At 43.8% G+C, this 15507-nt stretch overlaps 1 protein-coding gene across 12 annotated transcripts in view; it reads right to left on the bottom strand.

The window, feature by feature from the left end:
• The window catches only part of FOXP1 (forkhead box P1), a 695723-nt gene that overhangs the window by 145163 nt on the left and 535053 nt on the right, over positions 1–15507 (bottom strand). For all 12 annotated transcript variants that reach the window (XM_024747009.1, XM_024747006.1, XM_024747008.1 and 9 more), the window contains one exon: positions 3769–3867. In XM_024747009.1, coding sequence (XP_024602777.1) covers positions 3769–3867 — 99 coding nt within the window. The remainder of the gene's footprint in view (positions 1–3768; positions 3868–15507) is intronic.

The raw sequence follows: 15507 nt of genomic DNA, 5'->3' as shown, positions 1-15507 counted from the left end.
CATTTAATTAATTCAGATCCTTCTGAAGCTGAATTTATCACGGGGCCAATTTCCAATTTTCACTTGTACCATTCATAAAAAAATTTGCAAAGCAAATTAATAGACCAAGTAAGGAGCTATTTAGGTTACTAAGTAGGATATTTTTCAAGAACTTCAGAAGCAATATCTGTCCCCAATTCATGCCTTCACCATAAACTACAGTGTCACCCAAGAACACGACCAGTTCGGATTTAGTTCAGTATGTGTATTTGCAAAGAGCGTCACGTCTCACTTATTTACTCTCATTTCACTGAAATTAGTCCAAATTGGTGATGTTTGACTACATTTTATGATCTCTGTCGAGTAACCACTTATAGCCTCCTCTAACTTTCCATTTTCTTTTGTTTGTATCATCAGCCTCTGAAACTGGAGAGCACTGCCAAACATAAAGCAGGGAAGTGTGAGATTTGCTTAAAATATGAGTCACAGTATATTTGGGGATTTGGGTTTCTTTCTTTTTTTTTTTTTTTTCCTCAAGCTATCAGCAGATCAAATCCTTCTTCCCTGTCAAGCCTTCCTCTATGCGGAAGATCTGAAATTTGCTAAAATAGGTCTCTCGGTGTAGAAGGAAGGGTAAGGAGATCAGAGATGAACACCACACTGTTAAGATTTGCTGTAGGATTTCCCTTTCATGTCAGAGCCGCTCTGGCTGAGATGCCCCAGCAAGGACATGGCTCGACAAGATAGATTTAAATGTGAAGGTTATTCCTTCCATGAATCACCAGGTCTACCTAAGTATTTTTATAACAAGGTAATATGCCATGTGGCCTAGGTTCGTAATTTTTCCTCTCTGTTTGTGGAAGGCCAGCCAACCCAATAAAACTTAGTGAATTTGCAGGACCCTACCAGGCAGCTGAGGAGACAACAGTCTACGATGCACTTGCATGTGTGTACGCACGTACGTACAGACACACACACGTGCGCGCGCACGCGCACACACACACACACACACACACACACACAAGTCAACCAACTCTCCCCTCCACCCAAGCCCGGAATCAACTCTTAAGACTGGTCTAAATTCTTTGCTTGTCAACTCTCCCACTGAGGGGGCAGGAAAGGACTCAAAACATCTTCTTTAGCAAAACCAGCATCCAAGATGGCCCCCTCGTCCCACACTTTTCATACAGACTGAAGCGCTCCGCAGAATGCGTTAGGCTGGTTTTGACGCTGTCCTTTGCCAAGAAAAACAAAGCCCTCTGTATCATACTCTCCTGGGGGCTAAAAGACTTGTAACGGGCAAGAAGAAGAAGAGCCCTCCAAAGGAAATCCCCTAAAACTTGACTTCATATATTTAGCCCTAAAGGAACTTCACTCACCTTGGAAAAGAAGTTACCTAAAAATGCCCTATGTTTTTTAAAGTTTTTTTTTTTTTTTAATATGCTATCTGTGTTAACATGTAATGGGCTTACTATATTTCTATTTATTTATTTTTATTTTTATTTTTGGCTGTGTTGGGCCTTCGTTTCTGTGCAAGGGCTTTCTCTAGCTGTGGCGAGCGGGGGCCCCTCTTTATCGCGGCGCACGGGCCTCTCACTGTTGCGGCCCCTCTTGTTGCGGGGCACAGGCTCCGGACACGCAGGTTTGTGGGATCCTCCCAGACCAGGGCACGAACCCGTGTCCCCTGCATCGGCAGGCGGACTCTCAACCACTGCGCCACCAGGGAAGCCCGCCCTATGTTTTTTACAAAGCATCTATAAAATAAGTCTAGTCTAAAAGATTACAAATGATAATTCAATACTGAAGAGCAGTTCATTAGACCATGTACGTGTGTCCTTTTTGAAAATTCTCTCTAACCAAAGCACTACGATATGTGAGATTCTGTCCCCGAATAACATATTGTTATTTTTCCAACGCATTCGAGGTCTGATAAATTCAAGAGGACTCATAGTATTTTTAAGGCTGTGAGAGCTCCAAGGGGGAGGCAAAAAGAACGGACAGTCATTTGAATCACTGAATGACAGGCTGGGCTAGCTCCCTGTATACATTAATAAATTAGAATTTTAATTGTGTCTCTGTCTGCAGGAGATGCCCCAGTACTTTAATATGTACCAACAATTGGCTATGTTCTGGAATCTGCAATGTGGCCTCCGCTGCTGACCTCTGAAGCACAATTCCCAGTCTGACTACGGAAACTGTTCAGTTTGATCCTTTCAACTTATTTGAATCCTGACAAATAAGCTCACAGCTGAAAGGTCAACACAGTCATATTTCATCCTCCAGAGCTGTTCTTAAGACATCTGCACAACAAAGCACTGCTTATAGCACCTGACATGGGACCTCAGTGGCACTGGACCTCATTAAAAGTGTCCCCAGCATTCACACACATGAAAAGGCATACGGGTTGGTGGTGGCTGACCAAATAAAATGCTTTTGGAAGTGTTAGTAAACAATGCACATTGTCATTCAACTCTGCCAGTAAAGTGCTACTACTATCACGCTGAACTTCCTCTAGACGGTGACAATTTCCAAGCAGACGTAGAAGCAACCAGAACGTGTGGCCCAAGGTCAGTTTGATCTTTGTAGGATAATTTGGGTGCTGGTATACTGGTTCTCTCTGATCTGAGAAAAGTCAACCCAAGCTAGAATTTCGGTTGACCTTGTGATCATCTTAATCGGCATCAAGTTATACCCACCAGCTCCCACTTACAAATTCCTCTCCAGAAAGCAAACTCATCTTTGCTTCCCATTTGGGGGGATGCCCACTCTTAGCTATGAAAGTAGTTGAGCCACTTGGTACCTGCAAGTGCCCTCCCTGTCCTGGATGGGAGCGTGGGATGGAGCATGGGATACTCCATGTCAAGTTTCTTTAAAATGTCTATGACAATTTTCTACTCCAAGTCAAAGATTCAGAGTAGATTTTTATGAACTCACTCCTTCCACTCCACTAAACCCTGCCCTCAATGTGCCTGAAATGAGAAGCTGCTAAAACAGTCTTTTGGAGTATCTTTACATAAAAAAATGCTTGCCAATCTTTATTAATGATTCAGAAATATTTGGAAAACAGCCAGTGAATAATGGAGTAGGTATTACATTCATTACTAGGTGTATTAAAGATACTGTATCTTCCTTAATCCCCATACGTTCCTGACAGTATTGACATTTTGTGTTGAATAATTCTCTCTTGTGGGATATACTTTCCTGTGCGTTGTAGGATGTTAGCAGCCTCCCCGGTCTCCCTCTACTAGATGCCAATAGCACCCATTCCCCCGAAGTTGTGAGAACCGAAAATGTCTCCAGACACTGCCCACTGTGCTTTGAGGGGTAAAAGCACTCCGGCTGAAAACCACTGCACTAAAGTAACGTGTGTGTGTGTGTGTGTGTGTGTGTGTGCGCGCGCGCGTGCGTGCGCGCACGTGTGTGTGTCCCATTTCCAGACAGATCACAAGAGAATGAGTGACATATGTGAGTACTATGGACATTTCCTCATTGGTAAGCCACACTGCCTAATAAGCAACCCATGCCAACAACTCCTCAGCCTCCGAGTAAAGTGTCCCATTAGATTTGTTTACTCCCAACAACAAAAATGTTGGTTGAAGAGACATTTGCCCCCCAAATGTCATGTTCTAGTGTTAAACAAAAAAATGAACTTTTTTGGCAGAAGATTTCCTTACGGGATTTGCAATTCTCAACACAATCCACTTCTGAATGGCTTATCGGCTGTCCCAAAGTGTATCATCAAATTAAAGGAAAAAAAAGAAGAAAAAAGAAAAAAAAAAGACTTGCTACCTGAAGGGCTGGTTGTTTGTCATTCCTCTTGGGAGACTTTAATCCACTAACTTGCTGCTGTTGCTGCTGGAGAAGAAGCTGTCTTGCCACTTGAAGTGCCTGGAAGGAAAAATGGAAGGAAAACGTTTGTGTTACTACACAGGTTCAGGGCCTCCTTCGCAAAAAAGTATTCTAGGAAGGACACATGAGGATGAGATCTTGACTTTTCCATTTCCGGGCAAAAGAAACAGCAAACCAAACGTCCCACCAGTCTAAGTTGGAAAACTTTCCAGAATGTGTTTACATTTTCTTAGAGTTCGCCAATTCCATCCACAGTTCCTCAGGCCTAGCAGTCCATCTGAGCAGACACTCGATTCCTACCATAAATCTGACATGAAAGGCAGTATGAATGACTGGGACTTTGAGGAAGGAGGGCAGAGAGAGGCCAGCAGGAACCTGGGCAAAGCCAGAGACTTCGGAGACAATGAAGGGCTCCTTTCAAAGGTACCTTCATACTCCTCCAATTCTTCTCGTGGGAGCTAGGCAACTCGAGTTGAAAGTAACACTTTCAGCTCATCTGAGTCCAAATAAAGAGGAAAAGCTAAGTGGTGGACCACACTGTGGGTGAAGTTATTTGTGAAGGGAGATCAAAACAGGGTGACCTTGATGGACTACGTAAGAAAAAATCTTGGCCAATGTGACCCCTAAGTCCACTCAAAGGGTACGTTACACGCTTGTGAATAAAACTGACTGTGTCAAACACACATGGGTCCTTCTGAGCTTACACCATGGGCTGGTTTTTATTTAAAGCTAGAAACTGGGGAGGTGCTATCGACTGGAGATAAAACCAGAGGAGAAAACGAGACTCCTCCAAAGGCAGAACACTGACCAATGACTGACCAATCTTTTTTGAAAGCTCAAATAAAAAAGTGTGTCATCAATAAACCCTCATGCAGTCATTCAGGGACAAAGGACTTAACAGGAATAACTGCTAGCCCCACCTTTCCAAAGAGGACAGCAGGACTGGCCACGGAACACTGAAATCTGCAGACATTGTGCTAGAAAATCACACGAGAAGTTAGATTATTTGAATCAATTCAGCTGAGAACCAAAAACGTACATATGGACAAGATGTTGAGAAGGCTCATTAAATGATGTGCCTGGAGTTTAGAGACAAAACAAGATTTACTGGGGATCACATCAATAATCATTGCTACATGATAACTCATTATTTGTGCCTGAAAGAAGATTCACACAGAGACGGGGTCAAAGCATCGAAAAGACCTGACACTATAATCTTAGAAAGTGTGAAAAATGGGCTAATGACGGTAGCGTGCTCCTCAAAGAGGAACAGATGTCATTTACATAAGAGAACAGTGTTTATGGTTCTAGGAAAAGTTAGAGTGACACGGTGCAGTGGGGAAAGGCAAGATGGTACGGGGTTTCCCATGCAGCAAACTCAGGGGAAGGGCAATGAGAGTGCTCAAGGGGGCTACTGTTCACGAAAAGATGTCTAAAAATGTTGAATCAGCAAGAGGAGTACTTCTCCTCAAAGGACAATCTAACTAAACCGAGCTCATGACTGTACCGTTGTCACAAAGAATATGTTTAAGACGCTACGTAAGGTTGCGTGGTGGCTTCGTGCCTAAGAGGTCCAGAGGGAGGAAATGAAACATACGCACAGATAAAGAAACGGGTGACCAAGAAAAGATCTTGGGAACGATGGACCCCTCCGATCTCACCTCCCTACTGCACCCACCCTTCTTATCCCTTCAGTAGCCTTCTGTCTACTGAACTCACCACGACCAGCCCTTCAGATGGAACGGACAGGCTATTTCATCTGGGAAGGGAGAGGCGTGTTCGAGAAAGCCTGCCTGCAAGAGCCTTGAGAAGAGAGGCTGTCTGAGAGGGGCATCTGGAAGCCAAGACGCCTGGGAGAGTTGCCTGAGACTCCAGCCTGCTGTCTCCGAGGAGGATTCACCACCATCACTGGACTCCGGGTTTCCTTGTCTCCTTGGAGACGCTCAGTACATGCGTAGGTGTAAAAGTGGGCAGAGTGAAGATTTCATTTATATCATATAAGAAAAATAGTCCCGTTGCAAGGTGCCTGCAGGAGCAAAGAGCCTCTCCTCCTACTGTATACGTCCTCTTAGCTATTTTCCATGAAGGTTTTATGGCTTTTTAATGTAGGAAAGGGAACTGTTATGTATTTTAAGTGCTACCTTCAGAGCTCCCAGAGTCATAGACTGATCAGCCAAGAAGGGTCTGGCTGCTGGCTGGAAAGGCAGACAGAAGGTCTGTAGATGACAATGAAAAGATCGTGCGGAGAAAGATACGGTGGGGAAGAGGAGAAAAGTTAGGTGCATTCAAGACCAAAACAGAGCAAGCAAAGGAGATCAGGGTAGCGGCAACTCCGCAGAGTCACAAACCTTTGTTGAAATAATTTACCACGTTTCACCAAATACCTGGAGAACAGGGACTCAACTTTCAGGTACTCAAGTCTCAGAGAATCTATACAGTGAGCTCCTCATTTAAGCAAAAGACATACTAATAAGTGTCCTTTAAAAAAATGTACATACACACAAACCTATTCTTCTATGAGCAAGTTCTCACAAACACACTTCAGCAAAATAAAGTAGAGGACTCAAATTTAAGTTTGCAACAAATGTTTACTAAGCTGGCTCTATACATTTCAAAATTAGCTACTGGAATCCTTGCAATTTTTCTGCTGGGTTGAAGGAAAAAAAGTCATTTATGTGTGTAACATCTTTTTCAGACCCAACACGGGGGAAATCAAATTACATAATCGTGTAACAAACTCCAGCCCTTTCACAGCATTTCAGACAAAGCCACACCAAAGAAGATAATTAAAGGTAGAAGCACAGGGCAGAAAACGTTTAGGAACTTGTACGAACACAAGGGAAATTTTAGTCAAACTACTGAAGAGAGAACAGATGATGAAGATGTATAAACTGGCCTCCAAATTTCACCCTCAAAATGAATGCAAACAGGTAAAATAACTTCAAATATTTGGGATGGAGAGACAACCCTAGTGCAAAGAACATATTCATCTTGGGGGACTTCCCTCGGCGCAGTGGATAAGACGCCGCACTCCCAACGCAGGGGACGTGGGTTCGATCCCTGGTCAGGGAACTAGATAGATCCTGCGTGCTGCAACTAAGAGTTCGGCATGTCGCAACTAAGACCTGGCACAGCCAAATAAATAAATAAATCAATCTTTAAAAAATATATATTTAAAAAGAATTATTCATCTTGATATGAATTGTTACGAATTATTCCATAATAATTCCCTGGCCTAATCATGCGTATGAGAACAAAGTTGGTCCATACTAACACTTCCCCACCTTCTGAAAAATCAACTAAGGTCTCAGCCAGAATTTTAAAACCTCATTTATTAGAACTTATAAAGTGCTGTGAAATCAATCACTAAAGGGCATTTGCTTTTCTGACTCCCATGATATTTAAATCACTGTAAACTAGATTTTAAATCGTCACAAAAAAAGAAGAGAAACAGACCCTTAGCGCACGACACTATGTATATGACGTTATAATACAAATCCCTTTTTTAAAAAAAAACATCTTTATTGGAGTATAATTGCTTTACAATGGTGTGTTAGTTTCTGCTTTATAACAAAGTGCATCAGCTATACATATACATATGTCCCCATCTCTCCGCCCTCTTGCGTCTCCCTCCGACCCTCCCTATCCCACCCCTCAAGGCATCTACCATGTGAGTCAAACACGCTTATCGTCATATTCACTGCTGGTCGGTAAAAAATTTGTAATGACTGATGGGATCCCCTTTGGGAACTGCACCGGGGACCTAGGTCCACTTTGTTACCTATACATGCTGACTTGATAGCCATTTTTACCTGTTCCATGCATCAAAATCATAAAAACCAGATTCAGGTCTTTCATCTCCGATTCCACTGCCTGAACCTCAGAGGTGTGTCCCAACAGGACTAAGGAGTGAGGACAGACTGCTCTTATTTTTATAACAGTTTCTCAATCATGATTGGAGCAATGTCCCTTAAGATATCCTGTTTGAAGATACAAGTAGATCCTTTAGCAGCTATAGAATAGTAAGATTCAAGTAGATATTGTGTGTGTGTGTGTGTGTGTGTGTGTGTGTGTGTGAGAGAGAGAGAGAGAGAGAGAAAGAGAGAGAGAGAGAAAGAGAGAGAGAGAGAGAGAGAAAGAGAGAGGGAGAGGAAGAGAAAGGGGGAGGGAGGGGGAGAGAATATGAATAAATAAAAGAATTTCCCTTGTAAGAAGCAAGGATCAACTGTGACTCAAGTTCCAGGCCAACTGCTTGTGTAAATAACTTAAAAGGTTCCATCCAATCTCTGGAGACCTTTTACTCTTGGTGGTGGTTTCCTGGGCTGGGTTGAGTCAACACTTCCTTTAGAACAGATGTGACAATTGCCTGGCCCTGGATAACGCGGTGCTGTACTTGACTGCTAGGCTGGAGTTACAGTAAAGATGCAGCTCGAAGATGCCAGTGTGAAGGCGAGTGATAAAACCAGGCACTTACGGCTCAGTTGCACACATCCCATTTATCGTCCTTCAACAGACGAAATCAATGGCCCTGTGAGCTAACAGGAGCCAAGGCATACACTGCCTCCCTCTCTGCCTTGGCTGCTATCTATGCCCCGATCTGCCCCAGGGGCTGAAGTCTCCTTGTGGTCAGCACACCACAGACCCCAGCCCGAGCTGGGCACTCAGAAGGTCAGGGGGACGGGCGCTGGGTCGCTAGTTTGGCAGCATGCTAGTTAGTTTCATGGTGACTGGGGACCTGGACAGTTTTGACACATCTTCCATTCTTTTGGTTCCAGATGACTTCATTCTCAGCAGTGCCTCCCATTCCTTGTAAATACGTGCCATCTGTTATTTACAAATTACATTTTACATCAGCATGTTTGTAACTTTCGAGCTATTTACATCTCAAGTTCACGGCAGGTGCTTATATTTGGGGGGTGAGGCATCCTATGAGGTATGCTATGTTTGGCATTGTTGATCAAGGTAGCCAATGTTCAAAAAACACGTTTACCATATTTTAAGAAACACCAATGTGTTTACATAAAATATGGTGTGAGTAAACACGCACACAAACAGAAAGCAACCCGGTAGGAGAAAACAGACAATTTTGTTTTACATAACACACTTGGTGATGAGATCAGTACCTGAGGTCAGTACTGATACATGGAGGTCTTCAAAAAATATGAGGCACTGCAGCATTTTAGGTCAAGGGTCAGCAAACTTTAGCCCAGGGACCAAATCCAGCCCATCACCTGTTTTTGTCCAGCCCATGAGATAAGAATGGTTGCTACTTATTTAAACAGTTGGGAGAACAACAAAAAAATATTTTGTGACGTGAAAATTGCATGGAATGTAAGTTTCAGCGTCCACAAATAAAGTTTTATTGGAACACAGTCACCTTCATTTGCTTCCGTACCACCTGGCTGCTTTTAGGCCACAAAGCAGAGTTAAGTACTTGTGACAGAGACTGAAATGCCTAAAATATTTCCTATCTTGCCCTTTACAAGAAAAGTTTGCCAGCTTGTCTTAGGCTGCTATCTGTATTCTGAGATTCTCATAAGATTCCACCGGACACAATTTTATATAAACAGAGCTTTCAATCATTTGGCCAGAATAATTTTAGTGGAGCTAAGATGCAAGGATGTTACTAATTAGCTATTCTTAAGGCTCAAACTCATTTTTGATTTTCTAAGAAGGAACTGGGACAGGAACACAAAATACATCCACGTACTCCTCTATCTGAAACCATTTCAAACTACTTGCGAATGCTGAACGCATGTTTCTTCTTCCCACAGGTCATTTATAGCAGTTCAGAGTGCATCTCATTCTAGTGCGAGGTTTTCAACGTTCCCTATTGGCCAGTGGAGAAGGGCTGCTGACTTCCTGTCTGCCCCGAGAAGCTGTCCCATTTCCAGCTTCAAAGGCAGCTCTGAGTCAGCCACCCTTCCTCTAGTTTCTTTTCCTAGACTCTCCGCACCCCGCAAGATCAAACCTGTTTCTCAGATAATTTCACAGGCTAATCAACAGTCACTGCGTAGATGAGGGTGGAAGGAAAAGCCAGCAATAAAAAGCTGCATGGGAAGCTTAGTAGGAAAGAAGACATGTTCTCTCCTCTATTTCTCAACCTCTACAGACACCTCCAGAGCACCTTTTCCCCCTACGCTAATTTGCTATCTTGGTTCAACTCCAGCAACTAGCTACCATCTAAACACGATTGCTCCTCATGGAACCCAATCTGACAACTGCTCTGGAGCAACACCCAGAAATAAGTATGCAGGGAAACTCCATCACCCCCTTGCTTTGGACACGGTAAGCATTCCAGTGCAGGATGAAAAGCAGGTTTGTGGGTTACCTTAAGAAAAGAAATGATGGTGGCTGACAGAACTAGAAGCATTTGCACAGAACCAACAACATTCCAAGGCAGTGAATTCTCCAACAAGAATGCAAAAAAAGGGCTTCCCTGGTGGCACAGTGGTTGAGAGTCCCCCTGCCGATCCAGGGGACACGGGTTCGTGCCCCGGTCCGGGAAGATCCCACATGCCACGGAGCGGCTGGGCCCGTGAGCCATGGCCACTGAGCCCGCGCGTCCGGAGCCTGTGCTCCGCAACGGGAGAGGCCACAACAGTAAGAGGCCCACATACCGCAAAAAAAAAAAAAAAAAAAAGAATGCAAACAAATATACATACATATGTATATATACACATACACACATACATATATATGTGTATATGTATATAATTTACAACTAGAGCACTTGGTTATCACAGAAGAATGGAAAAGTGAGCTAATCTCACAGCGGGATTTCAGTGATTATGAATATGAAAATATTAGACACCCAAGGAAAGATTCCAATTCTAACGATTGTGTAAATATTAGATACCCAGTGAAAGATAGCACTATAGCAGACCCTCAAGTCATGTTACTGGTGACATAAGTAAACAACAAACAAAAACATACTTTATCAGAACTTTAATACACAGAGGGCAACAACAACCAACAAAAAATCATCAGAGAGCCTTTAATTGTCTCTTTGCACCAGTCACTCTTTGGTCTAATCTGTGATACTGCAAATAAGGGTGTAGACTCTGAGCAGTCATTGGTAGTTGATTTACTTGACTCCACCCCCCAAAAGTAGGCGGGGCCGACAGCAATGCCTTAGATCATTTGGGACAGCGGATTTGAATCAGTGACCCAGAAGAGAAAGGTTCTACGGAGCATCACCCATCCTCAAGAGTTCTGACAGCTCTGTAAAGTGTCCTACACTTTGAGGGCATTCCAGCCGATATTTAGAGAGGGCATGGCTTTCTCCAAATGTTGCACAGCCTCTGCAAGTGAGTTTATGAGACAACAGCTGGATAGACATGGTGAAAAACTGGAGCAGAGACCATCTCACTCCTACGACTCTCCAAAACTACGTGTTCAAGTTAAAAGCAAAAGGGACAGGAAACGGAAAAGTCAAAGTTCCCTATCGTCATCGCTGTCCTAATTGAAGAAGAAGACAGGGCCGTGAGCAGTGTCACCTCCACCTGTGCGGGTGGAGAAAGATGAGGCCACCACCCAGCATTCCCTCCCCAACCGGGACCACTGCAATTTCTTTACTGTCCCACACCAGCTTGAACCTCCATCCTCTAGATGTACTCCCAATGCCACGTTTCCCAAATCTTTACTGACAAGATTTCATGTTCCTTAAGCTACACAGAGGATGCTATGACGTTTAATAGTCATATATTCTTTGCTCTAAAATCTAACAAATAATGCAAAGACATGAGTACAGGTTGGTTGGGAGTGTGTGTGAGTGAGTGAGTGAGTGAGTGAGTGAGTGTGTGTGTGTGTGTGTGTGTGTGTGTGTGTGTAGGCAATCCATTAGAGCATATTTGCTTGGGAGAAAAGATGGCAAATGCCATTTCCTTCTTTTTTAAACATTTAATTTTTTTATTTTTTATTTTTAGAAGAGCTGGGATGAAGGAGAACAGAGTTACGCAACCGTGTTCTTCCACCATGCCATGATTCACCAGCATTAGTGCTGCAGGGTTCAAACACCATCTCATGCACCTACCACAGGAGACTTGGACACAGAAATAATACCTGAAGGCTGTAGACAGGAGGAGGCATTGTGCTACAAGCCCCACCCCCAAAGGAAAGCTGGGAAGCAGAAAAAGGGTCCGCAAACCCTATATTCACTTGCAGTTATGAATAACCTTTTTCATTTGTAAGGCGCCCAGAAGATGCCTCCTGCCAAAGAAGGTCAAAGTTAGGAACTTTCACAAGCCAAGGGGAAAAGGGTATCTGTGATCCTCTTGCAAAATCAGCTGAAATAAGTGCGATGGCTACAAACAGGCAGAAAGTCTGTTTGAAGTCTCTTGTAAGAGGAGGAAAGAGAAGCCCCGCCATCACGCTCCTACTCCAAACACCTATTAACATAGGGCCCCCCAAGCACCTTGTTGAGGCCCCGGCTGGCTGCTCCTGGCGGGACCCAGTGCCAGACGCTGAATCACCACCACCAAGTCTCCGGTACCTGAGTTGTGTTTGGAAGGATTCCATTCAAGCACTGCCCAGGCCTGAGCCTCTCTAGCTCATGAGAGTTGACAAGCCCTCAGCCTGGGGTACCATGACTGGAGGCAAGATCAGCACTGCCATCTAGTAAAACAGAAGTCGGCTTTATTAGACAGTATCTAAAATGTTCAGCAGGATGCGGCATCAAACCCGCTTCCGCTTCTTCAGGAAGGACCAGACTGTATCCCGAAGTGAATAAGTAAACTGGCCCAGTCCTCCTCCAAGTTCCCAAAGTAGAAAACGGGGGGGGGGGGGGTCAAATGAGAGGCTAAATGAATCCAAGGGATCTGTTAACTCACTGTATTAACCTGCCGTTTTCTGCAATTGCCTTTTATGAGGGTGCAGCCCGGTAACTCTCATTATGAATAATCCAGATTCTTATCTTTTCATACCTTGCAGTGAGGCTTTGAAAGCTGCCAAAGAATCGGGCTGGAATCATGCTCAAAATAAAGAAGCATTCTCTGTGATTCTGCTCGTAACACTGTACTTAAGTTTCTGATCAGCCAAATGATGCTGTACCCGCTTTTCTTCTTGCCATACAAGCCCTAACAGGGCTCGAGATGCCCTAACAGGAAATAAACCCTTAGAAGGCTTCACTTCACAAATTACCTTCCTTTCCTTCGCTGAATTTTGGGCAAAGAAGCAAGAGTGAGAACCAAGTCCAGCTGAGATAAAAGACAAAAGAAAGAAATAGAAAAGAGAAGAGGGGGAGACCCAAATATGACTAAGAATCTAAAGTTTGGAACTACTCACTCTTGGCCAAAGTTAGTCTAGATAGAAAAAAAAAATCCAAATATTTTCCAGTAATTTACACTTCGCAAGGCAGTTATTGCAAACAGCGAAGAACATACCTGTATGAGAACTTAAGAAATGAGGCACATCTAGAAACACAGGGGCAAGTGGAGGGTCATAACTCCCCGCATTTAGAATACTAAAATAAAAACGTATTGAATTGCTTACTATGTGCCAGGCATTATGCCAGTTAGTTGCTTTATACTTTTTCTTTTATTCTTCGTTCCTAAACATTTCTAAGGGAAGCAGGGGAAGGGTTTATGATTATCAATTTAAAGTGGAAAAACTAAGATGGTGAGGTTTGGTGACTTGCCCAAGGTCACAAGTCTAGTGAGTGGTTAGGACAGAAATACAAAAACAAACGTTGTCTCCTGAAAACGTGATACTCACATTCTACCAAGGTCAGTGATTAGACCAAATATGGCCAAGGGTAGTTCTGGCAAAGGGACACGCGGTCCTACAGAGCCAAAAATGCATGAATGAACGTGCGTCCCGATGCCTTCAGGATGAAGGGAAGGGCCTCGTCACGGTACCACACTTCCTAACTCATCTGTCCTCTTTGCCCACACTAAAGACTTGCTTTTTTTTTTTCAACCAAATCTTCCTATTCCCAGGACTCTTGGAGTCACAGTCACATCTGTAATTCCCTTCTTCATGTTCTCTGCCCACATTTACATGGCATCCAAGTATCTTCTCCATTTAAACACTACCCTTCCCAGACAAATACTGCATGACCTGACTTACACACGTGGAAACTAAAAGAGTTGAATTCAAAGAAGCAGAGAGTAGGATGGTGGTTGCCAGGGCCTGGGGGGAGGGGAAATGGGGAGATATTGGCCAAAGGGCACAAACCTTCTGCTGTGAGAGATGAATAAGTTCTGGGGATCTAATGTACCGCATGGTGACTACACTTAATAATACTGTATTGTACGCTAGAAATTTTCTAAGAGGATACAGCTTCAATCTTCTCACCATACACACGAAAGGGTCACTATGTAGAGGTGATGGATGAATCATTGAGTTTGACTGTGGTGATCTTCTCACAATGTATATATATATATATATACATGAAAACATCAAGTTGTACACCTTAATATAGATACCATTTCTTTATGAAAAACCTATCTCAATGAAGTTAAAAAATAAACGGTATCTTTGAAAGGTAATAAATTCTACCTCTTCCTAAAAACTCAATCCAGTTCCTTCAAGCAGCAGAGTCCTTCCCTTGGGGCCCAAGGGACCAGGGCTGCTTGTGAACCCCTGTAACATCCTGTGTTTCTATTGCTGTGATGGCAATCCCCAAGCAGGCAGACAGGAAGAAATGAACCAGCCCAGCTATCTCTGAATCTCCCTCATAATTATCTCTCCAGATTCATCCATCTTCTCTGGGGATACTGATGCTGTCACCATCATCCCCTGATTTTGATCCTTTCTTCACGTCCCAGTAGGGACAAGTCCCCCGTTCCATGATTCAACTGAGCCAAGGTCGGACCTTTGCAAGAAGAGCGTTTCATAAAGCAAACAATGGAGAGGCTGAGCTGAGAGAGCACAGATTTCTTCTCACAGTTTAACTGAAGTCCAGCTACAGTTCACACACCGGGACACCTGTGTCTCTGCTCCACCTTTGTCTAAGTTCGACCTGTCTCTTTCCACCCACCAGACATGGCTTTCAGGTCCAGCAGGATTTCTGGTCCCTGTTTTTTCAATCCACTCTAGATTCTCACATGCTACTATAGTTGCTTGCTTCTTGTTTGAGTGGTGGGGGGTGGGTGTTGAGTAACTGTATGAAGATTTTCTGCTCTGAATGCTTTTCCCCCCTCACTTTTATTGAGATGTAATTAACATGTAACACTCTAATAGTTCTATGTGTGCAGCATGATTATATACATATAAACGATTACATATATACATGATTACATGTATATAGAAATGATTAGCACAACAAGTTCAGCTAACATCCGTCACCTCACACAGGTTCAATTTTTTCTTGTGATGAGAACTTTTAAGATCTACTCCCTTAGCAACTTTCGAATACGCGATACAGTGTTATTTTTTTTTGTTGTTGTTGGTACGCGGGCCTCTCACTGCTGTGGCCTCTCCCACTGCGGAGCACAGGCTCTGGACGCGCAGGCTCAGCGGCCATGGCTCACGGGCCCAGCCGCTCCGCGGCATGCGGGATCCTCCCAGACCGGGGCACAAACCCGCGTCCCCTGCACCGGCAGGCGGACTCTCAACCACTGCGCCACCAGGGAAGCCCTGATACAGTGTTATTAACTTAAGCCACCGTGCTGTACATGACATCCCCAAAACTTACTGATCTTTGTAGCTTTTGACAAGCTTCACCCACTTCCCCAA

Source organism: Neophocaena asiaeorientalis, unplaced genomic scaffold, assembly GCF_003031525.2.
Source record: "Neophocaena asiaeorientalis asiaeorientalis breed wild unplaced genomic scaffold, Neophocaena_asiaeorientalis_V1.1 scaffold130, whole genome shotgun sequence".
Classification (NCBI taxonomy): domain Eukaryota; kingdom Metazoa; phylum Chordata; class Mammalia; order Artiodactyla; family Phocoenidae; genus Neophocaena; species Neophocaena asiaeorientalis.
This window is presented reverse-complemented; position numbering and strand designations above follow the sequence as displayed.